Below are 26,214 nucleotides of genomic sequence, written 5' to 3' on the forward strand. Positions count from 1 at the left end.
TACACACAGAAACTGACTGACGCTTATTTTGACGCTGACCTTTTATTTCTGTCTTTTATTGTTATTAAAAAAATTATAGGCATTTGTTCAGAATATAGAAGTCAGTGTTTGCAAGGTGCACACACACACACACACACACACACACACACACACACACACACACACACACACACACACACACACGTCGTATTTTCTAACAAATATCAACCATTTTCTAATATAAAAAATTAGAAAATGGTTGATATTTGTTAGAAAATATGGCCTCCACAGCACAATCTGTTTCTTCATATTTTTTCATTTCCTCAGAACTTTATCATAAGCTGCTTGATACCCATATCATATTATATGTTGTGCAAGTGTATATAATTCACAGTGGGAATGAAAATATATACGTTTCTTGATGTATGGTTGATATTTGTTAGAAAGACATTCGAAATTATAGGCCTTGATCACATTTGGAAAAATCAATTCACATTCAGCGTACATAGACTGAAATACGTCGTATATAAAAAAATAGAAAATGAATATATCAAATACTGGAAAGATAAAAGAGAAAAAAAACATTAAAGCTAAAATTTTACAATACAATTGTAGCAGAGTACAAAACTGAAACCTATCTTTTAAATATATCAGATACAAAACACAGACAAGCTTTAACGAAACTCAGAATAAGCGCGCATGACCTAAAGATTGAGAAAGGTAGATATTTAAATATTCCACAAGAAGACAGATTGTGCAACAAGTGTAACATCCTGGAAGACGAAATCCATCTTCTTGATCATTGTATTAAATATAAAACATTAAGGCAACAATTTTTAAAGGATATTCAAAATTCCAATAACACAGGACATATTCCCAGTCAAGTGATGCTAACAGATGATGAATATATACAAACAAAATTGGGAAAATTTGTTTATGAATGCTGCTGCAATTTACTGCAGTAACTGATTGATTAATTGTGTGTTTTTCATTCGTTCATTCATTTAACATTGCACTTGTGTCTTATAAACCTTACGGTTTCATGACAATAAAATCTATTCTATTCTATTCTATTCAGACACACAGACACACACACACACACACACACACACACACACACACACACACACACACACACACACACACACACACACACACACACAGGTGCAGGCACGGGTGTGGGTGTAGTTGTTCGTCAATATATTACCACCCCTGTCTTCGCTGAGCGCCTTTTCTTCTGAACAATCCCAAACATTGTTGAGTTTAGCTGCTGTGGAGAGTGCGGCAGCACTGAGAAAAAAGTCTTTGGGGGATAATAGACGTTCTAAGGGCTGCAGTAGCAGCAGCAATTGTGGCAGTGAAATTAGCAGTAGCAACAATTATTTTTGCAGCACTAGCAGAACCATCTTTCGCCCTTTCTATCACAGATTGTGAAGCTGAATCCAAAGGAGCGTTTAAGTTGCAGGAAAGAGAAAATCTGCGTAGTACTTGTAACAACTGTGTACTTAAGAGTCTCTCTCATTGCGCATGTTTGGGTTTCTAGATGATGTGTGCATAATCACAAGGCGCATGAGAAATCATCGCCAATCGAAACTTCGTAGGCTGCTAGCAGTGTCAGTTATTCACACATTTATCGTTATTCTGACAGTTTGAATTATATGAGTGACAAGCGCAAGAGAAAGCATTTTCATTAGGCTTGTCGGGTTGCACGTATTGAACTTCACGTGCGCTTCTGACTGATCCAGAGTGTTAATTCCGACGGCTTTGTTGGTTACACGAAGTGAATCACTGCAAATAAAACTGTGCAGATAGAACATATCGTTGACAACACGGATTACTTTCGTTTCCTTTTCATACGACCTGCCCAGAGCAGCGCAATGGAATGTAAGTCAGTTGTTCAGATTTTTCTTTTGGTTTCTTTGGCACTGCACTTGGCAGCCGCTATACCGTTCAGAAATGTGAAACCACCGCCTGGAGAACCCGATGCCAATGCACAACACGTCGACCCTGCAGATGTGGAGAATGATATAGGAGACCCCAAAAACGACAAAGCAGAAGACTTAGACAAGGGAGACAAAGAGGATGACAAAGACGAAAATGATGATCAAGGAAGGCATGTCATCGGAGATGACAAAGACGATGACAATGACGACGACAACGAGGAGAAAGAGCAGGAATTAAAGTTTGTCAAAATCCCTGATGGGGTGGAAAAGCTGCCTGTGGAGAAACTTCGCCCTGTGGATCACATCGATGCTGTGAGAATGGAGCAGGACGGCCACATCAACAAGGACTTTCACAAAGAGATGTTTCTGGGCAACCATGAAGAGTTTGAGAAAGACCGCTATGAGGAAGCTGAATCCAAGTTGAAGGACATTGTGTACAAGTAAGTAAACCATGCATAGTTTGAATTGTCAATAATGTCAGCCAGGGTTTACATGCTTCATTCATTCATTGACCAGCAGCGTTCCACAGGAAAGTGTTTTGGAGCCAACATTAGTTATATATATATACATATGAATTTATTTTACTATTGATAAGCCAGATACATGAGTTAGAGCGTTTGTTAAAAAAAAAAAAAAAAAAATGCTGATGATGTAAAATCTTACTATGGAATAATCAATAAAGTAAAGCAAATTTTGATCCACGAAAGTATATATATGGACACACTAGTCAAGAAGACAGAGATGTGGCAAATTCAGTTTAACAATGATAATGTAAAATGCTACGTGTTGGTAAAGATAACTTGAACTGCTCTTGTATGTGTGTGTGCATGTGTGTGTGCACGTCTGTTTATGTATATTTGTGCGTGCCTATGTGTGTGTATTTGTTGGGGGTAGCTGTTAGGTACACATGTATGTTAAAATGTATGTATCCAGTGTGTGTGTGTGTGTGTATGTGTGTGTGTGTGTTTGGTCACACTTTGGTGTGTGTATGTAACATTGATGTAATGTGTTACGTAAACAAAAGTGTTTTTATAACACACCTTGAACAGATTTCTGGATAGTGTGCAATATAAGTAATCATTATATTATTATCATTACTCTTGTCACATCAACTCCAATGATCTAGAACTAGAAGAAACTGAGTTAGAAAAGGATTTGGGTATTTTGGTAGATAAAAATCTAACTTTTGAACAGCACATTTGCAGCGTTTAGGTTCCTGGTTCAGCAAGCTGTGTGTAATTTGACCTGTTCACCACAAATTCAATTGGTCTTTAAATAAAAATAATGGGTGAGGAAAAATATCCATTCTGTGTGTGTGTGTGTGTGTGTGTGTGTGTGTGTGTGTGTGTGTGTGTGTGTGTGTGTTATTCTTGTTGCTCTTAATGTTGTGTTGTTGACTGCTGCAAAGGAAACATTTCCTGTTCAACCATTCATGCATTAACCATGCATTTACATAAATACTAATCTTTATCAGGGAAAAGTACCATGAAACAGTTAAAAATATACCCACACACACCCACCCACCCACACACACACACACACACACACACACACACACAAACACACACTAACACACACACACACACACACACACACACACACACTAACACATCAGTTTATTGTTGCACACAGTATAAAAGAAGAAGGAGAGTCTTAGTTAATTTATTATTCATTTAGTAATAATAATAATAATAGTGGATACTTCTGTAGCACACTAACGACATAATTATCTGCTCTATGATACTTCCGTAGCACACTATCCACATAGATCTGCTCTAAGTGCTTTGCAGAACTCATGGTTTTACATACACATATTTCTGGGCGCAATAGCCGGGTGGTTAAAACGTTGGACTGCCTACATGGTGGGATAAAAACGGCCCACTCATGTACATATACAGGTAAACGTGGGAGTTGCAGCCCTTGAATGAAGAAGAAGAAAAATATTTATATACGTATTCTGATATTGCATTATATTACGTCAATGTGTACATTCACACCAAAATATGACTAGCAAACTGTACACAAACATGTACATTTACATAAATGTATAAGCACATTGCCTACATTACATACATTTAAACATATACTTTTAAACAATGTATGTATACTAGCCCCCTTCCACACACACACACACACACACACACACACATACAATGATACGTTAAACACACACACAAACACACACACAAAGATACATGTTAAGCACACACACACAAACATGCACACACACACACACACACACACACACACTCATATCATCCACTGTTATTTCAGGGTGGACAGCGACAAAGATGGCAAACTGAGTGTGGCAGAACTGGAAGCCTGGGTCAACGAGAAAATGGAGGAACATTTTTCAGAGGCTACACAGGAGAACGAGGAGATCTTTAAACACCTGGATCCAGATAATAACGGTATGGTCAGTCTGTGCAGCTGGTTTGGTGGTGGGGGGATGGGGTGGGGATGTGAATGAGAAAATGGAGGAACAGTTTTCAGAGGTCGCGCAGGAGAATGAGGAGATCTTTAAACACCTGGACCAGGACAATGACAGTACAGTCACTCTCAGTGTCAGCTGGTTTGGTGGGGGCTAGGGGTGGGGGGTAAAAGAGAAAATAGAAGGAACATTTTTCAGAGGTTATTCAAGAGAATTAGGAAACTTCAAACACCTGGACAATAATGGTATGGTCACTGTCAGTAGTTTGGTTCAGTCGGGGGTGTTGGTGGTGAAGTGCTGGACTGGGAATCTTCAGGTAGATCTATACAGTGAGAGCAGAGACATGTGAACATTGGGACATTGTGTGTTTGTGTGTGTGTGTTGTGTGTGTGTGTGTGTGTGTGTGTGTTTGGTGTTGTATGTGTGTGTGCATGTGTGTGAGTGTGTGCATGTGAGTATGCTTGTGCTTGTGTTGGGTGTATGTGTGTGTGTGTGTGTGTGTGTGTGTGTGTGCAAATGAGAATGGATATTGAACATTATACATGTATACATGTACACATACACACACACACACACACACACACACACAGAGATACTGATCCCTATATATAAATTATATGTATCTGAGTAGTGTATGTGTGTGTATATATAATTTTTTTTTTTATATCATTATATGATATTGAACATTATATATATGAAAAAAATATGTCTAACTCCACAGTTGATGAAGTTCATTTTATGTTTGATTGTAAATCATACAATGATTTGAGAAATTAATGTGGGATTAAAAAAGATACTGCAAAAAGAAAAGATCTCTTTAGCATACTGACACCAGAATGTGACAAGGTGATAAACTTGATGGCAAAGCTTATATTAAAAGCTTTGAAGCACTACTCCCACTTACGTACTGCCTGGTCAGATAGATTTGATATTTTTGCTCTGTCACCAATGTTGTAATTTGTTTCACTGATGGATGAATGAAGAGAATTGTTTTAGATGATGTGTTGGTTGGCCTGCTGGTTGCTACCATTTTTCTTCACAGAAAGAACTTTCTTTTTGTTTTGTTTCAATATTTACTTTCACCAGATTCATTCGTTTAATGTTTTGCAATGCAATGAAAATACATCAGTGCATTCACCCATGTCACAAGGACCTCGCAGCCAGTGACATTCAAGATCTCCATCTTTGTCTATTTGTCTATCTCCTTGGGCCGATTGAGCATATGATGGTGACAGCAGTTTGCTTTGTGTGTGCACTGTGTGTGTGTGTGTGTGTGTGTGTGTGTGTGTGTGTGTGTGTGAGTGTGTATTTGATTACGCGCCTGTGCACAGACGCATGTGCTTGATCATGAGTTGAAGGACTAGAAGGGAATGGGGGGGTGAGTGTGTGTGTGTGTGTGTGTGTGTGTGTGTGTATGTGTGAGTGTGTGTTTGATTACGCGCCTGTGCACAGACGCATGTGCTTGATCATGAGTTGAAGGACTAGAAGGGAATGGGGGGGTGAGTGTGTGTGTGTGTGTGTGTGTGTGGTGGTGGTGGTGGGGGGGGGTGATGTCAAAATGATGAAATCAACGTGTTGAGTGATTCGGTCAGTGTGCCCCATCCCTGGTAGTCGCTTTCTTTCTCTCTCTTTCTGCCCACCCTCACACTGATACCGCACACACACACACACACACACACACCACATGTATGCATACACACACATTTATATGCCAGTCTTTCCCACTCACTCACACACATATCAGGTCTTTCCATCTCTCTCTCTCTCTCTCCCCCTTTCCCTCTCCCCCCCCCTCTCTCTCTCTCTTTTGTGACTACAGACATAGCTTGGTTAGAGTTACTACACACATCACATGCAGTGTATGGCTTCAGCCTTAGCTTGGTGAGAATTACTACACACACTGTGCAACACGTAGCTTTGTGGCTGCAGACATGGCTTGGTTAGAGATACTACACAAACCAGGTGCCATGCTTAACAGTGTGCCTACAGGCTTAGCTTGGTCAGAGTTACTACACACTAGTAGCAGTGTTATTGCACACACCAGTAGCAGTGTTGCTACAGGCTTACTTTGGTCAGAGTTACTACACACACCACATGCAATACGTAGCCTTGCGGCTTCAGGCATAGCTTGGTTAGAGTCACTTCACACACCACGTGCATGAGTCGCTGTGTTGCTGTAGGCATAGCTTGGTTAGAGTCACTTCACACACCACGTGCATGCGTCACTGTGTGGCTGTAGGCATAGCTAGGTTAGAGTTACTACACACATCACGTACGATGCGTACCAGTGTTGCTACAGGCATAGTTTGGTTATAGTTACTACACATCACATGTGCAATGTGTAGCAGTGTGGCTGCAGGCATAGCTTTGTTGGAGTTACTACACACACCCTGTGCAATGTGTAGCTATGTGGCTGCAGGCATAGCTTTGTTGGAGTTACTACACACACCCTGTGCAATGTGTAGCTATGTGGCTGCAGGCATAGCTTTGTTGGAGTTACTACACACACCCTGTGCAATGTGTAGCTATGTGGCTGCAGGCATAGCTTTGTTGGAGTTACTACACACACCCTGTGCAATGTGTAGCTATGTGGCTGCAGGCATAGCTTTTTTGGAGTTACTACACACACCCTGTGTAATGTGTAGCTGTGTGGCTGCAGGCATGGCTTTGTTGGAGTTACTACACACACCCTGTGCAATGTGTAGCTATGTGGCTGCAGGCATAGCTTTGTTGGAGTTACTACACACACCCTGTGCAATGTGTAGCTATGTGGCTGCAGGCATAGCTTTGTTGGAGTTACTACACACACCCTGTGCAATGTGTAGCTATGTGGCTGCAGGCATAGCTTTGTTGGAGTTACTACACACACCCTGTGCAATGTGTAGCTATGTGGCTGCAGGCATAGCTTTGTTGGAGTTACTACACACACCCTGTGCAACGAGTAGCTATGTGGCTGCAGGCATAGCTTTGTTGGAGTTACTACACACACCCTGTGCAATGTGTAGCTATGTGGCTGCAGGCATAGCTTTGTTGGAGTTACTACACACACCCTGTGCAATGTGTAGCTATGTGGCTGCAGGCATAGCTTTGTTAGAGTTACTACACACACCCTGTGCAATGTGTAGCTATGTGGCTGCAGGGAAGGTGCACTGGAAGGAATACTACGTCCACTTCCTGTTGGCCAAGGGCTTCAAGCAGGACCTAGCGACGAGACACGTCGTCGACTACGACCAGATTCAGCTGGACCCAGACGGTGAGCCTGCCCATGCCTTCCTCAGCTCTGTTGACTTTTTAAAAGATATTTTTTATTTTTTATTCTGGACCTTCATCTTTTATTGAAGTGTGTTTTTGTCACTGTGTTGTGACCTGTTTTTGTTCTGTAGACAACTGTGTCATGACCTGGTTTTGTTCCGAAAGATAACTGTCATGACCTGGTTTTGTTCTGTAGATGACTGTCATGACCTGGTTTTGTTCTGTAGATGACTGTGTCGTGACCTGGTTTTGTTCTGTAGATGACTGTGTCATGACCTGGTTTTGTTCTGTTGATAACTGTGTCATGACCCGGTTTTGTTCTGTTATGGAAACACACACACACACACACACGTCACATATTCCATGTTGTTCTGGTTTCAGCCAAGGAGGAGCTGATCCGATACAAGTTCCGGTGGGCGGATGCAGACACAGAGCCCATGGACAACGAGCTGACCAAGGAGGAGTTCATGTCCTTCCGGCATCCTGAGCAGAGCGAGAAGACCCTCAATAACATGGTCGTCAGCATCCTGGGGGGCATCGGTCAGTGTGTGTGAGAGGGGGAAGCGGTGGGGGTGTGGGGGCGTTGAGGGAGGTGGGGGGCAGTGTGTGTTGTGGGTGTGAGTTCAAACATCCTGAGCAGAGCAAGAAGACCCTCAAAAACATGGTCGTCAGCATCCTGGGAGGCATTGGTCAGTGTGGGGGAGGGAGGGGCCTGGGGGGTGGGGGGACAGTGTGTGAGGACAGCGTGAGTTCAGGTATCCTGACACCAATGATTCTGTATTCTGACACATTCTGTGTTGTGTACCTTGACGTGTCTGTCCACAGACATGATGTATCCTGACACATTGTGTGTTGTGTACCTTGACGTGTCTGTCCACAGACTTGATGTATCCCGACACATTGTGTGTTGTGTACCTTGACGTGTCTGTCCACAGACATGATGTATCCTGACACATTGTGTGTTGTGTACCTTGATGTGTCTGTCCACAGACATGATGTATCCTGACATGTTCTGTGTTGTGTACCTTGACGTGTCTGTCCACAGACATGATGTATCCTGACACATTGTGTGTTGTGTACCTTGACGTGTCTGTCCACAGACATGATGTATCCTGACACATTGTGTGTTGTGTACCTTGATGTGTCTGTCCACAGACATGATGTATCCTGACATGTTCTGTGTTGTGTACCTTGACGTGTCTGTCCACAGACATGATGTATCCTGACACATTGTGTGTTGTGTACCTTGACGTGTCTGTCCACAGACATGATGTATCCTGACACATTGTGTGTTGTGTACCTTGATGTGTCTGTCCACAGACATGATGTATCCTGACACATTGTGTGTTGTGTACCTTGACGTGTCTGTCCACAGACATGATGTATCCTGACACATTGTGTGTTGTGTACCTTGATGTGTCTGTCCACAGACATGATGTATCCTGACACATTGTGTGTTGAGTACCTTGATGTGTCTGTCCACAGACATGATGTATCCTGACACATTGTGTGTTGTGTACCTTGACGTGTCTGTCCACAGACATGATGTATCCTGACACATTCTGTGTTGTGTACCTTGATGTGTCTGTCCACAGACATGATGTATCCTGACACATTGTGTGTTGTGTACCTTGATGTGTCTGTCCACAGACATGATGTATCCTGACACATTCTGTGTTGTGTACCTTGATGTGTCTGTCCACAGACATGATGTATCCTGACACATTGTGTGTTGTGTACCTTGATGTGTCTGTCCACAGACATGATGTATCCTGACACATTGTGTGTTGTGTACCTTGACGTGTCTGTCCACAGACATGATGTATCCTGACACATTGACACATTGTGTGTTGTGTACCTTGACGTGTCTGTCCACAGACATGATGTATCCTGACACATTGACACATTGTGTGTTGTGTACCTTGATGTGTCTGTCCACAGACATGATGTATCCTGACACATTGTGTGTTGTGTACCTTGATGTGTATGCCCACAGACATGATGTATCCTGACACATTGTGTGTTGTGTACCTTGATGTGTCTGTCCACAGACATGATGTATCCTGACACATTGTGTGTTGTGTACCTTGATGTGTCTGTCCACAGACATGATGTATCCTGACACATTGTGTGTTGTGTACCTTGATGTGTCTGTCCACAGACATGATGTATCCTGACACATTGTGTGTTGTGTACCTTGATGTGTATGCCCACAGACATGATGTATCCCGACACATTCTGTGTTGTGTACCTTGATGTGTCTGTCCACAGACATGATGTATCCTGACACATTCTGTGTTGTGTACCTTGATGTGTATGCCCACAGACACGAACGGGGACGGCGTGATCACTGAAGATGAGTTCGCGGCGCTCCCCCCTGGGGAGGTGGAGGGGGAGGAGTACCAGGCCATGGACAAGGCCTGGCAGAAGGAGCGCCAGGAGGAGTTCCGATCCGCCCTTGACCTTGACCACAGTGGAAAGGTCACAAAAGAGGAGCTGAAGGTCAGAACACACCTCCACACTCTCTGAGTTTCTTTTGTTGTTGTTGTTTGTTTTTTGTTGTTTTTTCGTTTTTTGTTTTTGATAATTCATTTATGGTCTTGTTTCAGTGGTCAGAAAAACAGCTTCCCCCCCCCCTGGTCCTATTGGTGCTTTAGGTGCTTATGATTTGCTCTTTTTGCGATTGATTGATTGATTTTGAATGCGTTTCCATTCTCTTCAGAAATGTGTGATCCTTGTCCGTTTTGAGAACAACAGTACGGTTCAGTGACTCAAGGAGGTGTCACTGCCTTCAGACAGATCCACACACGCTGCACCACACCTGCTCAGCGGATGCCTGACCAGCAGGATGACCACATGCACTTAGTCAGGCCTTGAGGAGAAAAAGGGGGTGGGGTGGGGGGGGGGAAAGAAATTGTCTGCACTTAATGGACTTTATAATAACAGTACTTGATAACAAAGGCCGTCGGTCCAGAAAACTGCTGCAGGTGCTTTACAGAACCTACGGTATTGAGCATTCACACAGCTGTAAACAGCACAGAGAGAAGTGAGCTACAGAACCTACAGTATTGAGCATTCACACAGCTGTAAACAGCACAGAGAGAAGTGAGCTACAGAACCTACAGTATTGAGCATTCACACAGCTGTAAACAGCACAGAGAGAAGTGAGCTACAGAACCTGCAGTATTGAGCAATCACACAGCTGTAAACAGCACACAGAGATAGGTGAGCTACAGAACCTGCAGTATTGAGCAATCACACAGCTGTAAACAGCACAGAGAGAAGTGAGCTACAGAACCTACAGTATTGAGCAATCACACAGCTGTAAACAGCACAGAGAGAAGTGAGCTACAGAACCTGCAGTATTGAGCATTCACACAGCTGTAAACAGCACAGAGAGAAGTGAGCTATAGAACCTACAGTATTGAGCATTCACACAGCTGTAAACAGCACAGAGAGAAGTGAGCTACAGAACCTACAGTATTGAGCATTCACACAGCTGTAAACAGCACAGAGAGAAGTGAGCTACAGAACCTACAGTATTGAGCATTCACACAGCTGTAAAGAGCACAGAGAGAAGTGAGCTATAGAACCTACAGTATTGAGCAATCACACAGCTGTAAACAGCACAGAGAGAAGTGAGCTACAGAACCTACAGTATTGAGCATTCACACAGCTGTAAACAGCACAGAGAGAAGTGAGCTACTGAACCTACAGTATTGAGCATTCACACAGCTGTAAACAGCACAGAGATAGGTGAGCTACTGAACCTACAGTATTGAGCATTCACACAGCTGTAAACAGCACAGAGAGAAGTGAGCTACAGAACCTACAGTATTGAACATTCACACAGCTGTAAACAGCACAGAGAGAAGTGAGCTACAGAACCTACAGTATTGAGCATTCACACAGCTGTAAACAGCACAGAGAGAAGTGAGCCACAGATAACTACCCTCAGAAACGGGTGACGGCAAAGAAAAACAAGACAGGGCATTCACACCACACTCATGGCAAAAGAGAACACCATGGCACACAGGAGTGAAAAGTATAAAAGAAAACAGAATATGTATTTGAAAATATAACTATCACACACGCTTGTAAAAACATTGTCTAGCCCTCCCCTCCCTCACCCTTTCCCTTCCTAACCCCTAACAAACACTAAAATGATATATCTCCCACATACTCAATCATGATTAGTAATAAGAAAATGGAAACCACACTCACTCAGTATCACACACTTTCAGACAGACGGAAGAATCTCAGACTTAGCTGAGTGTTCATTTTAAATGTCCATTTGAGGTCTTGGATGACACAGGGAGTTGGTCTGGGCGTGGGCTGTTGTGGTGGTGTGGGAGGATGGAGGGTCCAGGACTTGCTGCAGCAAGTTCACTCCTTTGTTTGTCGCCCTGCGTACTCAGGCAGCTCGGTCCTGTGTGTTGGATCTCAGAAACAGAAAGCTCGCCCTTTCTCCCAGTTTTGACGGGAAAATCAAACTGAGCATCTAGTCATTCGGATGGGATGATAAACTGAGGTCAGCACGCACTTGGCGCATTGAACAATAACCCTTGGCAATGAGAATGTTGTCCTCAGGCAAAATTGTGTAAAAAGAAATCCACTCTGACAGGTACACAGACATGTAAGCATGCACTCAAGGCCTGACAAGTCACGTTGGGTTATGCATGCTGTCAGGCATCTGCCCAGCAATGTTTTGTAGCATGTATGGATTTGTCTGAAGGTAGTGACGACTCCTTGAGAAACTGAAACTGTCAACTCACGTTATTATCATGATGATTGACGGGTGCAATAGCCAAATGCTTAAAGTGTTGGACTTTCCATCTGAGGGTCCCGGGTTCGAATCTCGGTAACGGCACCTGGTGGGTAAAGGGTGGAGATTTTTCTGATCTCCCAGGTCAACATATGTGCAGACCTGCCAGTACCTGAACCCCCTTCGTGTGTATACGCAAGAAGAAGATCAAATACGCACGTTAAAGATCCTGTAATCCATGTTGGCGTTTGGTGGGTTATGGAAACAAGAACATACCCAGCATGCACACCCCCCAAAATGGAGTATGGCTGCCTACATGGCAGGGTAAAAACGGTCATGCGTGTAAAAGCCTATTCGTGTATGTACATAGGAGTGAACGTGGGAGTTGCAGCCCATGAACGAAGGAGAAGAATGATGACGATGTGATGATGTGGTGTGTCCCCAGAGGTACCTGGACCCCAGGAACCCGATCCAGGCCCTGACGGAGGCCAAGAACTTGATCAGCTACATGGACGATGACAAGGACAACGCTCTGTCCATGGACGAGATCCTGAGACACAAGGACATCTTCATCTCCAGCAAGGTCATGAACTTTGCCGCCAACGTCCACGACGAGTTCTGATTGGCTGATGGTGTGCTGTGGTGGTGGGTGTATGGGAGTCGTGACTCTGATGGGTGTGTGTACGTTGTGTGGGAATACTGGTTCTGACAGTATGTGTGCTTTTTGTGGGAATCTTGACTCTGACAGTGTGTTTGTGCTTTGTGTGGGAATCTTGACTCTGACAGTGTGTGTGTGCTTTGTGTGGGAATCTTGACTCTGACAGTGTGTGTGTGCTTTGTGTGGGAATCTTGACTTTGACAGTGTATGTGTGCTTTGTGTGGGAATCTTGACTTTGACAGTTTGTGTGTGTGCTTTGTGTGGGAATCTTGACTTTGACAGTTTGTGTGTGTGTACGTTGTGTGGGAATACTGGTTCTGACAGTATGTGTGCTTTGTGTGGGAATCTTGACTTTGACAGTTTGTGTGTGTGCTTTGTGTGGGAATCTTGACTTTGACAGTGTGTGTGTGTGTTTTGTGTGGGAATCTTGACTCTGACAGTGTGTGTGTGCTTTGTGTGGGAATCTTGACTCTGACAGTGTGTGTGTGCTTTGTGTGGGAATCTTGACTTTGACAGTGTGTGTGTGCTTTGTGTGGGAATCTTGACTTTGACAGTGTGTGTGTGCTTTGTGTGGGAATCTTGACTTTGACAGTGTGTGCGTGTTTTGTGTGGGAATCTTGACTTTGACAGTGTGTGTGTGTGTTTTGTGTGGGAATCTTGACTCTGACAGTGTATGTGTGCTTTGTGTGGGAATCTTGACTTTGACAGTGTGTGTGTGCTTTGTGTGGGAATCTTGACTTTGACAGTGTGTGTGTGCTTTGTGTGGGAATACTGGTTCTGACAGTATGTGTGCTTTGTGTGGGAATCTTGACTTTGACAGTGTGTGTGTGTACGTTGTGTGGGATTACTGGTTCTGACAGTATGTGTGCTTTGTGTGGGAATCTTGACTTTGACAGTGTGTGTGTGTGTGCTTTGTGTGGGAATCTTGACTTTGACAGTTTGTGTGTGTGCTTTGTGTGGGAATCTTGACTCTGACAGTGTGTGTGTGTGTTTTGTGTGGGAATCTTGACTCTGACAGTGTGTGTGTGTGCTTTGTGTGGGAATCTTGACTCTGACAGTGTGTGTGTGCTTTGTGTGGGAATCTTGACTCTGACAGTGTGTGTGTGCTTTGTGTGGGAATCTTGACTCTGACAGTGTGTGTGTGTGCTTTGTGTGGGAATCTTGACTCTGACAGTGTGTGTGTGCTTTGTGTGGGAATCTTGACTCTGACAGTGTGTGTGTGCTTTGTGTGGGAATCTTCACTCTTGACTTGAGGAAGGGTTTGGGTTTATTTTGTTTTTGTCTTAGAATTGCCATGTTTTTAAAATGTTGGTACTTGTGTTGTTTTTCTCTCTCATAGGTCACTTTTTGCGTGGTGTGTGAGGTTATTTTTCAAAAGTCAGTGACCAGGTGGATGAGTCATTGTCTTCTAGGCTATGTATGGAGAATTTCAATTGTTAAAATGTTCATTTATTTAGGGAGAGTAAAAAGAATTATGGGACCTGCATTTAAAGTGATTTCTTTGAAAACTTTTGTTGTTGCTGTTACTCGATTTCTTTCTTTTCTTATTTTTTCCTTTCTTTTATGTGTGTGCAATGTCTGTGGAATGCTGATGTCTGTGTTATGTGTGTGCAGTTCTGTGGAATGCTGATGTCTGTGTTATGTGTGTGCAGTTCTGTGGAATGTTGATGTCTGTGTTATGTGTGTGCAGTTCTGTGGAATGCTGATGTATGTGTTATGTCTGTGCAATGTCTGTGGAAGGCTGATGTCTGTGTTATGTGTGTGCAGTTCTGTGGAATGCTGATGTCTGTGCAGTTCTGTGGAATGCTGATGTCTGTGTTATGTCTGTGCAATGTCTGTGGAAGGCTGATGTCTGTGTTATGTGTGTGCAGTTCTGTGGAATGCTGATGTATGTGTTATGTCTGTGCAATGTCTGTGGAAGGCTGATGTCTGTGTTATGTGTGTGCAGTTCTGTGGAATGCTGATGTCTGTGTTATGTCTGTGCAATGTCTGTGGAATGCTGATGTCTGTGTTATGTCTGTGCAATGTCTGTGGAATGCTGATGTCTGTGTTATGTGTGTGCAGTTCTGTGGAATGCTGATGTCTGTGTTATGTGTGTGCAGTTCTGTGGAATGCTGATGTCTGTGTTATGTCTGTGCAATGTCTGTGGAAGGCTGATGTCTGTGTTATGTGTGTGCAGTTCTGTGGAATGCTGATGTCTGTGTTATGTCTGTGCAATGTCTGTGGAAGGCTGATGTCTGTGTTATGTGTGTGCAGTTCTGTGGAATGCTGATGTCTGTGTTATGTGTGTGCAGTTCTGTAGAATGTGGATGTCTGTTTTATGTGTGTGCAGTTTTGTGGAATGTTGATGTCTGTTTTATGTGTGTGCAGTTCTGTGGAATGCTGATGTCTGTTTTATGTGTGTGCAGTTCTGTGGAATGTTGATGTCTGTTTTATGTGTGTGCAGTTCTGTGGAATTCTGATGTCTGTTTTGTTAGATTGTCTTTGTGTTCACATTCGTTCTTTGATTTAACATCTTTTCACTCTGAGTGATGTTAGACGTTTGTGTGTGTGTGTGTGTGTGTGTGTTCATATGAAATTTTGTGAGTGCTCAGCACACATTGAGAAGGAATTGGTGAATGTCTTTTGACAAAAGAGGGAGCTTTTTCCTTTTTTTTTTTTTTTTTTTTGGCTTACCATATAGCACTGGGTTTTTTCATATTAAATTTTGCACATATGTCTCATTTCATCTCTTTTGTATACAGAGGATACTTACAATATAGTGATTTTTTTCCCCAGTGATAGTGAAGATGGAGATTGTGCTTTGTAGTACAGTATAATATTATTTGTGTTTTATTATTATTATTGACTCACTTGTGTAAACAAAGTGAGTCTGTGTTTTAACCCGGTGTTCGGTTGTCTGTGTGTGTGTGTGTGTCTGTGTGTCCGTGGTAAACTTTAACATTGACATTTTCTCTGCAAATACTTTGTCAGTTGACACCAAATTAGGCATAAAAATAGGAAAAATTCAGTTCTTTCCAGTCATCTTGTTTAAAACAATATTGCACCTCTGGGATGGGCACACACAAAAAAAAAAAAAAAAAAAATGAAGCCTAATTATATGCAAACTGCATTTACTGTTATATTTATATTTTTGTATTCTCTAAACTTGGCACTTTGATGTGATATTCTGACCCAACAACAAGAGCAGTCATTATTATCATTTTTTGTTCAAACAGGAACTTCTTTTGCTAAGCATGGAAGTTATATTTATTTTGCAAATGTTTTGGTGCAGATAGTAAAAAAGGGAAATTACTCTGTAATTAATGCTAGGGGACTTAATTTGCTTTAAACTGATCTTTCTCATCTTAAACATTACATTTTGAAATTATACTCAATACATAAAAAGCTTGTGTGTTTTACTCTCAGTGTACAGGGCTTTCACTATGTTCATTCGCCCAAGTGGTCTTTTTTGGAAAATACTAAAATCAATACGACGAGTGGACTTTACAGATCTGTTGGCTGAGCCCTGAAGGTCATGGGCAAAAATCAGTTGCGTACACATATTTATACACATTCAAAGCGCGTGCTCATATTCTTCGCGAATGCAAATGACGCCATTTTGTTTCAAGTTGTTGACCTGCCCATTCAATCCTATATTCAATGGACAATACACAATAACATGTGATGGAAAGTTGGAGGAGACCGTTAAATATTTATTCAGAGAAAGATTTGTGAACGCCTCATCACTTACTGGATTATGCCCCAAACTGCCATAAAAATATCCACAGAATCAGTCTGAATTCACAGTTAAAAATTGTAAACCATGCGAGTTAATACCCTTGAATTGATCACGATGAAACGAAAAAATTTCCAGTCTTGACTTTTCTCAAAATGAAGTCCTTTTCACTTCTTACGACGTACTTGGCTCTGCATGTTATTAGTTTAACAAAATACTAAATTTTCATATCAACTTTAAAACTATAAAACTAGAATGAACATGAAAGAGAAATTGAATCAACCGTGTTGTACTACATTCCCAGCGGGTGTAACTAAACTTGTACATCTATCTAGATCTAGTGAAAACGGCTAAATGTTGCAGTCTGATTGCTGCGATAGCCATTAAAAAGAATTTTTTATTGCCCTTAAAGATTTTTTGAATGCCCAAGATACACCAGAATAATATGATTTAAACAGCGTTCTCACTGCGAATACCACACTTGATTTATCGCCCTTTAAAAAAGTATGTTCAAATGTTAAATTTTAGAACGTCAGTTAAGGAGCCACGATAGTGTAATGGATAAGGCAGTTTCTTCTCACCCGAACACGCGGGGTTCGAATCTGGTTAGGACTTCTTTTTTTTTTTTTTTTTTAACGCGAAGATTTTAAGTGTATCACAAGTGAGTCTTGAAGGCCTTGCCTCTCGTGTTTTTTTGTATGGTGTTTGCCTGCAGAATGTTTATTTAGTGATAGATTCTTTCATTCATTTTACTCCATGAACAAGTTCGTCATAATTTCTGCTGTGATTAGATAGGTGTTGATATGTGTGATACTGATGACTTGGTTTTTGAAGCTTGTCGGTGCATTTTTATTTGACTTTTATCGTTATGTTGTTAGTGTTGGCCTGTTTACTCTTGTGTGCATTCAGAAATGAACTGATGAATTAATTGCTCGATTTCTTTTTCACTTAGTTATTCCATTTTTTCCCCCGCTGATTTATTGATTATTCATTTCTCTTTTGTTTATGTGTTTACCATTTCCTTGATTGAGACAGTCAGCCATGCCTTTATTTGTTCTGTCAATCGGTCAAGTACAGACTACTCTGAGGTAAATATCTGTTGTAAGGATGGTGTCGTGAACTGTGTTGTTTTTGCAGGAATTTTTGCCTTTCTTTTTTTCCAGATGTGACATAGTTTTTGTGTACTGTGACATAGTTTTTGTGTTTGATGCGGTTGAATGCTTTTCATAGTCCGGCAGTCCTGATATGGTCCAGTGAAGTCGGCTGGACAATAAGCAACAGTACATCTCTGTGTGATCATTGTCCTGAAATATCATTTCATGGAACTGTTTGTTTAGTATTTCATGAGTTGGAAAGCATTCCGTTTGGCTATGGTTGTTTGAATTATAAAATGAAAAAAGGAAGAAACAGTGCAGGAATGTTGATCTAGAGTGCTCAAACATGCTCAAATTTCAGTGTCAAAGTCTGGAGAATGCCTTCACAAGAAGGCAGTCCAGTCTGTAGTTGGTTTATGTTTTGTTGGGAGTTAAAGGGAATGGAATAAAATGTTTGATAAGTAGTAATCAGATGTCACAAGACCACCGATAATCACTGCTTGCAGTTGCTGACGAATGCTGCCTTGAGAGATGCCAGCTGTTGATTTCGCCGTATTTTGTTACGCTCGATCGCAGTTTGTTCTGACGTTACGTCGACATCAAAACCGTTCTTTTCTGACAACATAGCTTGGTCACATGATTTCCTATCTTAACATTACCCAGACGCTCTAGACCCATCGATCACGAGGCCAGGGCAGTCACTGCTAACTTTGGTCTCACGTGATGATGTTCAGCTAATCACGGGTATGTTTACATTGAAACAGCATTGAGTGGACCAATCAGCATTATCGTTTGCCTGAACAAGCGAGAACGAAGCTAAATCAAGTTGCGTCTCGGTCAAACAGTGTCCGTGCTCAGTGGGTGAAGCTGAAATGTGTGTTTGCTGGTGTGGCTCAGAGTCAGTGTTCCTACCAAATTCAAAATGTTCCTACCAAATTTCCTGATTGTTCCTACAAACACTTGACAGGGGTTGGCATTTCTGGGACTTTTCTCCTCAGACTGAAATTCCTTCTTCTGAGCTGGGGGGTTGCAACTCCCATGTTGACCCTTCAGTGCCCTAGTGCAGAAATTTGTCTCCTTGTGGTGTGCAAAAAGTGTCCTAGGACAGAAATTTCTGTCCACTTGTGGTGTGCACAAAGTGCCCCAGTACAGAAATTTCTGTCCACTTGTGGTGTGCAAAAAGTGCCCCAGTACAGAAATTTCTGTCCACTTGTGGTGTGCAAAAAGTGCCCCAGTACAGAAATTTCTGTCCACTTGTGGTGTGCAAAAAGTGCCCCAGTACAGAAATTTCTGTCCACTTGTGGTGTGCAAAAAGTGCCCCAGTACAGAAATTTCTGCTCCTTGTGTGCAAAAAGTGCCCCAGGATGGAAATTTTTGTCAGGAATTTTCCTATCACAAAATGATTAATGATATCATTATAAATAGTGTGTTCACTTTCCTTTCTGGAAAGTACAGGTTATGCATGCTTTCTTTTAGTACTTTGCATGCTAGAATTAGAAAAAAAACCCAACAAAAACATGTATGCTCCTTCCCAAGGCAAATAATTGTCACTGAGTATAAGATAGGCTTGGCACTGAAAGGGTTGGTTTGAATCTGTGATTGATCTTTGACGTATATGTTTTTACCCCTGCCATGTAGGCAGCTATACTCTGTTTTCAGGGGTGTGCATGCTGAGCATGTTCTTGTTTCCATAACCCACTGAACGCTGACATGGATTACTGGATCTTTAACGCATGTATTTGATCTTTGCTTGCGTATACACAAGCAGGGGTTGAGGCACAAGCAGGTCTGCACATATGTTGACGTGTGAGATTGGAAAAATCTCCACCCTTTACCCACCAGGCGCTGTTACTGAGATTCAAACCCAGAACCCTCAAATTGAAAGCCCAGCATTTTATCCACTTGGCTGTTGCGCCCGTCAGTGAAACAGTAACTGGTGGCAGAAGTTCAGACAGGATGGCATCTCAGAATTGCCTTCATTAATGTGCATACGTTATCTTTTTCCTGCGTGCCTGAACGCACAAAGGGGGATCACTCACTCAGCAGGTCTGTACAAATGCTGACCTGGGATACGGAAAGTTTCCACCCTTAACCCACCAGCTGTGCCCAAACCAGGAATTGAACTCGGGGAAACTCAGGTGAGAATCCAGGGCTCTGACTGTTCAGCCTCTGTATCGATCAGACTGAGGTTTAAAGGTGAAGATTTACCTGCACTGACACAGTGGAAATCAGACTTACAGTTTACCTGTAATTAGACTTTGATTGTGAAATCAGAAAGATTTCCTTCTCTACAAATTTTCAGATTAACACTGACTCGTTTTTTCTTCAGTTACGGGATTAAAACCTTCAAACAAAATTCAATTTTTAATGTGGAATTAAAAATTTTCCTCCTGGATTTAGTTTGAAAACAGAAAACCATCTTTTTTTTTTTTTTTTTTGCCATGTAACTGTGAAATTTGTTAATTAATTCCTGTCTGCCAAACATTCTGCAATGTTAACAGCTATGATTTTGTTTGGTTTTCAGGTTTTGTGGTAGGTATTTTACAAACCTGTATGGGTGTTAGAACGCTGGGTGTGTTGTCAAGTTGTGGCCATGAGTGACAGGTTGCTCCCTTCGTCTGTAATCAGGGGTTATGTCAGTTTTTTTTACCTGTGATTGTGTGTGTAGGTGGTGGTAAAGGACTGCAGGGTTGTATAGATGTGTGTATGTAGACATATGTTACACACATACATACATACATACAATTATACATACATATATATATATATGTATCAGATTTCCACTGTGTCAGTGCAGGTAATATATATATATATGAGTGTGTGTGTGTATGTTTAACGGAAGTATAACCCAGCGGGTTATTCTCCTGCATACGTGTATGTTCGTGTTTCATCCATACCACTACCACCTCCCAACACCTCCCTCCCATTTTATTTTGTTGGTGTCACAGAACATATGTCACATTTTTCAACGTTACTCGGATGAACAGAGGGAAGTTGGCATTGCTTGGTGGGGGGTACGTGGTATTCTCTTTTATATACGGACATTGATCTGTATGGTTATTGAGGTATTGCTGTACGTTTGTTGTGCTTGAATCATTGTCATCATCATCATCATCGTCTTCATCTTCATCATCGTTATAAGATAGTCTCCAGGGTAGATTTGTTTGAGGTTTGTTTTTCAGGTCATAATCTGGAAATGACAGAAGATTGATTATGTCTATGTATATTTTTGCTTTTTCACTTATTTATTTCAAGGAAATTGTGTGTACGTGTGGGTGTGCATGAATGTGCTCATTGTGTGTATGTCAGGTTTTTCATGATTCAAAATGAATATAACAGGTACTGACATCCAGGGAAACCTTGGTTTTTTTTCTTTTTATCAAAACGTGGTGGGATATTTTGAATATTTGAGAGAGAGAGTGTGTGTGTTCGTGTTGGGGTGGAGTGGGGGTCCATGTTCCGAGTGTGTGCTACTAGCCTATACAGATATATATATGACAGCGTCATATGTTAAAGATGGCAGTCAAGTCAAAATTTTGGGAACAGTGTAATGCATGCTAACAGTGTTATACACATGGAGAAAGAGAGATATGCAAATATATAAACATCCCTACTATAACACACAAACATGCAGACGGTTGGTTCTATGCTTCACGCTCTCAAGCACGCACAGGTATACGCACAAAGTTTGAAGAGATGACAGATGATCGATTGATATGGATTACTCCACAGCACCTATCCTTACTCAGACACCAAGCTGTGAGCACTTTATAAATGGTCATTTGCACAGCAGATTGCCTTCCTACGTAGAGCTGATTGACAGTTGCATGTAGCTGCTGATCATTTATTTTCTGTGTCCTTCAGTCCGGCTTCACACACACACACACACACACACACACACACACACACAAATATATACACACAGTTTTAGATATCTGCACTGAATAATCCTATTAAATGTCATTGTGAATACTTTAATCTTATATTTTATAAATACATTTATACATATATGCACATATAGAAAGGTAAATTTTGTCAGATGTTTACTGTATTTTCCATGGATATGTCATTAAAGATTGTGTGTGATAATGAGTCCATGAGGCCAAGATCTTGTAAATACTTTAAACTTTAAGCCTTGTCAGTGGAAATTTATGATATAATTATTTATGTCATAACAAGAGGGGTGGTTTTGCTGCATATAATGGTTTGTTAAAGATTTATCCTTTTTTTTGTGGGACAGAGATTTTGGGTTTCAGTTTGTTTTTTTTAGAATGGAGATTTTGGGTTTTATTCTTTGTTTTCTGTGCACCTTGATGGATGATTATTAGTTGGGTTGATTTTTTTTTTAATTACTGATTCAGAACAATGACTTACTCTGTGTGTTATTTATTGTTTTATCTAAGAACAGGTGGTCTGCTAGTTTTATGTCTGTTACAATTGACACGCAGTCTATGTCTGTGGGCAAGTTTGTTTGTGGTTTGCACGAGCCTTTTGTCTCCTCTCCCAGGCCTCACAGACAGTTGCAGTCACATTTCCTGCATTCATTTTTCATGCCTGTTTCTTTCTCTCATTGCTATGATAGTGGTAGCAGTAGTATAATGCTGTTGTTGAGTAGTAGTTCTACTTTAAAAAAAAATATTTTCAACATCGTAGTTTTATGTCAAAGTCGACAAAATTGTTGAAGATATGATGATGGCCCTTTGATGACTTTAGCTTCTTTTGGCCAACTTTGGCTACAATGTTAGCCATAGTGTGTTGTTGTGTGCTTATAGATTATTCATCATTTGCAATCTGTTTGTCGTACACACAAACACACACACACACACACACACACACACACACACAAGCATGCTTCCCCCCTGTCAATTAAAAACCCCCAAACTCTTTAGTGTGTGTGTTTCTTTGTCACTTTTATTTTGAGCAGAACATTGCCGTGTTTGAAATGTTTCTGAGTTTTGATTGTACACTGGTGGCAGTGTGTGGGGGTTAGACAAAAGAATTGTGATGCTGATCCTGTTGGAGGCAGTTCTTTGTTGAGTTTTGACCACTTGTTTGTTGCTTTCCCCAGCAGCAGTAGAACCATAGCAGAGTTCTCTTTTCTTGTGTTCTGAGGCAATAAAACATGATAATCATGTTGTCTTTCTTTTTATCATTTTATGGTGAAATGAAACTGGTTTCTGTGGTGAAATCCAGCTTGTTTTCAGAGAGAATATATAACTGCCCATGACAAAAGAAGTGATCAAAGTGTGCTTTAAAGGGGAAAGGAAAAGAAGTGGTCAACATGTGCTTTAAAGGGGAAAAAAAGAAGGGGGACAAAAACTACACTTTGTTAGATTGAAGATTTCAATATATTTTATTTATCACACAGTCTTGAATGTGATGTTCTTTGTGAAACAGTATGACTTACTTGACTCTTTGAGGACGTAATAAATCTTTTAAAATTTGCTTTTCAATTGTGTGTTTGAGAAATTCTTAGGACATCTCATAACACCATGTTGAGTTTGTCTTTCAGACGCTTGCAACGACAGGCGCAATAGCCGAGTGGTTAAAGCGTTGGACTTTCAGTTTGAGGGTCCCGGGTTCAAATCTCGGTGACGTAAAGGGTGGGTAAAGGGTGGAGATTTTTCCGATCTCCCAGTTCAACATGTGTATAGACCTGCTTGTGTCTGAACCCCCTTCGTGTGCATACGTAAGCAGATCAGATTCGTACGTTAAAGATCCAGTAATCCATGTCAGCGTTCGGTGGGTTATGGAAATAAGAACATACCCAGCATGCACACCCCCGAAAACGGAGTATGGCTGACTACATGGCGGGATAAAAACGGTCATACACTTAAAAACCCAATCGTGTGCATACGAGTGAACGTGGGAGTTGCAGCCCACGAACGAAGAAGAAGAAAACGCTTGGAACAAAAACATCTAGGACATGTGATAACTCTTTCAGATTTGCCTGTTGTGCAAATTCTGAACTCATCTGATGTCTTCTTCTACTGTGTTCGTGGGCTGCTGGTAGCATGTTTACTCGTATGCATGTACAAGTGGGCGTTTAGTTTTACATGTATGAGCCATACACCGTTTTCAGGGGAACATCCAACATCTCATTCAGTTTACTTATGAAGAAAACTGAGTGGAGTGATGGCCTAGAGGTAACGCGTCCGCCTAGGAAGCGAGAGAATCTGAGCCCGCTGGTTCGAATCACGGCTCAGCCGCCGATATTTTCTCCCCTTCCACTAGACCTTGAGTGGTGGTCTGGACGCTAGTCATTCGGATGAGACGATAAACCGAGGTCCATTGTGCAGCATGCACTTAGTGTACGTAAAAGAACCCACGGCAACAGAAGGGTTGTTCCTGGCAAAATTCTGTAGAAAAATACACTTCGATAGGAAAAACAAATAAAACTGCACACAGGAAAAAATGCAAAAAATATGGGTGGCGCTGTAGTATAGCGACGCGCTCTCCCTGGGGAGAGCAGCCCGAATTACACACAGAGAAATCTGTTGTGATAAAAAGAGAAATACAATACAATACGATACAGTTCAATTGCCTTTCAAATACCTGTTACAAAACACCTCAAGACGATGGGAACTCAGTTAGACTTTGAAAAATCTGTAACGAAACTTCTGAAGATGTTGAACACTTTCAGTTTGACACTAAACTGCATGTAACCAAACTTCCGAAAACGTTGACAGCTCTTTCAGTTTGACTTTTGAAATCAGTATCTGTGATAAAAAAAATTAAATAAAAAAAAGAAGAAAAAAAGAGGATGTTGAAACTTTCAGTTAGACTTTGAAATATCTGTTATAGAAATTCTGAAGACGTTGAAAACTTTCAGTTTGACTTCGAAATATCTGTTATAAGACTTCTGAAGACGTTGATAAGTTTAATCTCAGTTTTACTTTGAAGTATCTGTCATAAAAAAATTGAAGATGCTGAAACTTTCGGTTTGACTCTGAAATATCTGTTACAAAAATTCTGAAGACGCTGATAACTTTAAGTTTGACTTTGAAGTATCTGTTTTAAGAATTCTGAAGATGCTGACAACATTCGGTTTGACTCTGAAGTATCTGTTTTAAGAATTCTGAAGATGCTCACAACATTCGGTTTGACTTCCAAGTCATTGTCAGGAGGCCTCGGACATCGCCAGAATGCCTGTTGCTTCCCTGTGGTCACTTGTGCTGTCCTCCACACGCGTGGAGTCGTTCATTTTGACTGTCCACTTCATCACACACCCACACACACACACACACAGAGAAGCTGAACTGAGCACATGATTCTCGTTTATTTCGGTATGAGTTTGTTTCCCACACCACTAGCAGCTATTTCTACCAGAACACAATATCCAGCATCACGAAATATAGAAGCGTATAAAGCTGAGCAACGTTGCCAGAGGCCTTTGGCTGCATCAGGCAGAACATTCAACCGTGTTCTGGGTTAGCTATAGTGTCAGAACGACGTCAGCAACAAATGAGGAAATGTAATTTTTATAAAACCGTGTGATAATTGAAGACTATGACAAGGAAAGCTGTTACGGCCGTCGAGGAAGTGAACACATATCCACTGTGTCCAGGGCTCGACATAGCAAGGCGGGGCCCAGTCCTCTCCTTCCGTCGTTTTAACCCTCCCCGATCGAAGTCCGGTACAGCTGGGCGGAGTGAGGGAAATGGAGGACACAGCACCATGCCTCGAGCCCTGATCACTGGTGAACACTGGATCACAAGGCCAACGCCTCACCCACCTTGCCACGGCGACTCCATAACTGAGACTTTGACCCAGAAAAAAAAATGCTGACAGTAGTTTCTCGTGCCTTCTGTGGAATCAGACATGTTTGTCATGCTCTTTAAGAAAATGAACCAGTAACCCCCAGCCACCCCAGCACTAACACTCAGAAAACACAGACTATTACAAACAAAAAATTAAAGAGTTCAACATTCATTTATTCAATACATGATTTATACAGCTTTTACCATGATGATGGAGTCTCCCGTCGGGCCGACGGATGAGTAGGCAGGCAAGCTTATCTGTCGGTGTGTGTCCTCATATGGGAGAAGAGGCCGATTCTGGATGCGCAGCACTTCCCACAGGTGGTGCAAGGGAAAACGTCTCCAGAAGTTGAGCCCTGCTTCCTTCGCTCACGCTTCTCCTTAATGGCCAGCGTTCTCTTGTTTTCAAACGTATTTTTGCCACCAGAGCACAGCGTCCTCCAGCGAGAGCGGTCAAGGGCATCAGTTTCCCAGGAAGCGATGTCTACGTCACAGGCTTTGAGGTTTACCTTTAAGGTGTCCTTGGAGCGCTTGCAGGGTCTTCCAAGTTCGCGGTGGCCTTCCTTCAGCTGGCCATACAAAAGCATCTTCGGGATCCTTTTACACGGAGGGAC

The 26,214-nt window shown here is 41.8% G+C and overlaps 1 protein-coding gene and 1 long non-coding RNA gene across 2 annotated transcripts; both read left to right on the plus strand.

The window, feature by feature from the left end:
• The first annotated feature begins 1,564 nt into the window (after positions 1–1,564).
• Positions 1,565–14,813, plus strand: LOC143302103 (45 kDa calcium-binding protein-like). The gene is made up of 6 exons (XM_076616635.1): positions 1,565–2,362; positions 4,197–4,333; positions 7,493–7,606; positions 7,987–8,145; positions 9,932–10,107; positions 12,816–14,813. The coding sequence occupies exons 1-6, from the start codon at positions 1,857–1,859 to the stop codon at positions 12,990–12,992; spliced, it is 1,269 nt and encodes a 422-aa protein (XP_076472750.1). The 5' UTR covers positions 1,565–1,856; the 3' UTR covers positions 12,993–14,813.
• A 3-nt stretch (positions 14,814–14,816) lies between these two features.
• LOC143302104 (uncharacterized) lies at positions 14,817–23,286 on the plus strand. The gene is made up of 2 exons (XR_013057880.1): positions 14,817–15,015; positions 15,093–23,286. It is a non-coding gene; the product is annotated as an uncharacterized LOC143302104 (long non-coding RNA).
• The last annotated feature ends 2,928 nt before the right edge of the window (positions 23,287–26,214 follow it).

The sequence above is a fragment of the Babylonia areolata genome, chromosome 28, assembly GCF_041734735.1.
Source record: "Babylonia areolata isolate BAREFJ2019XMU chromosome 28, ASM4173473v1, whole genome shotgun sequence".
Lineage (NCBI taxonomy): Eukaryota > Metazoa > Mollusca > Gastropoda > Neogastropoda > Buccinidae > Babylonia > Babylonia areolata.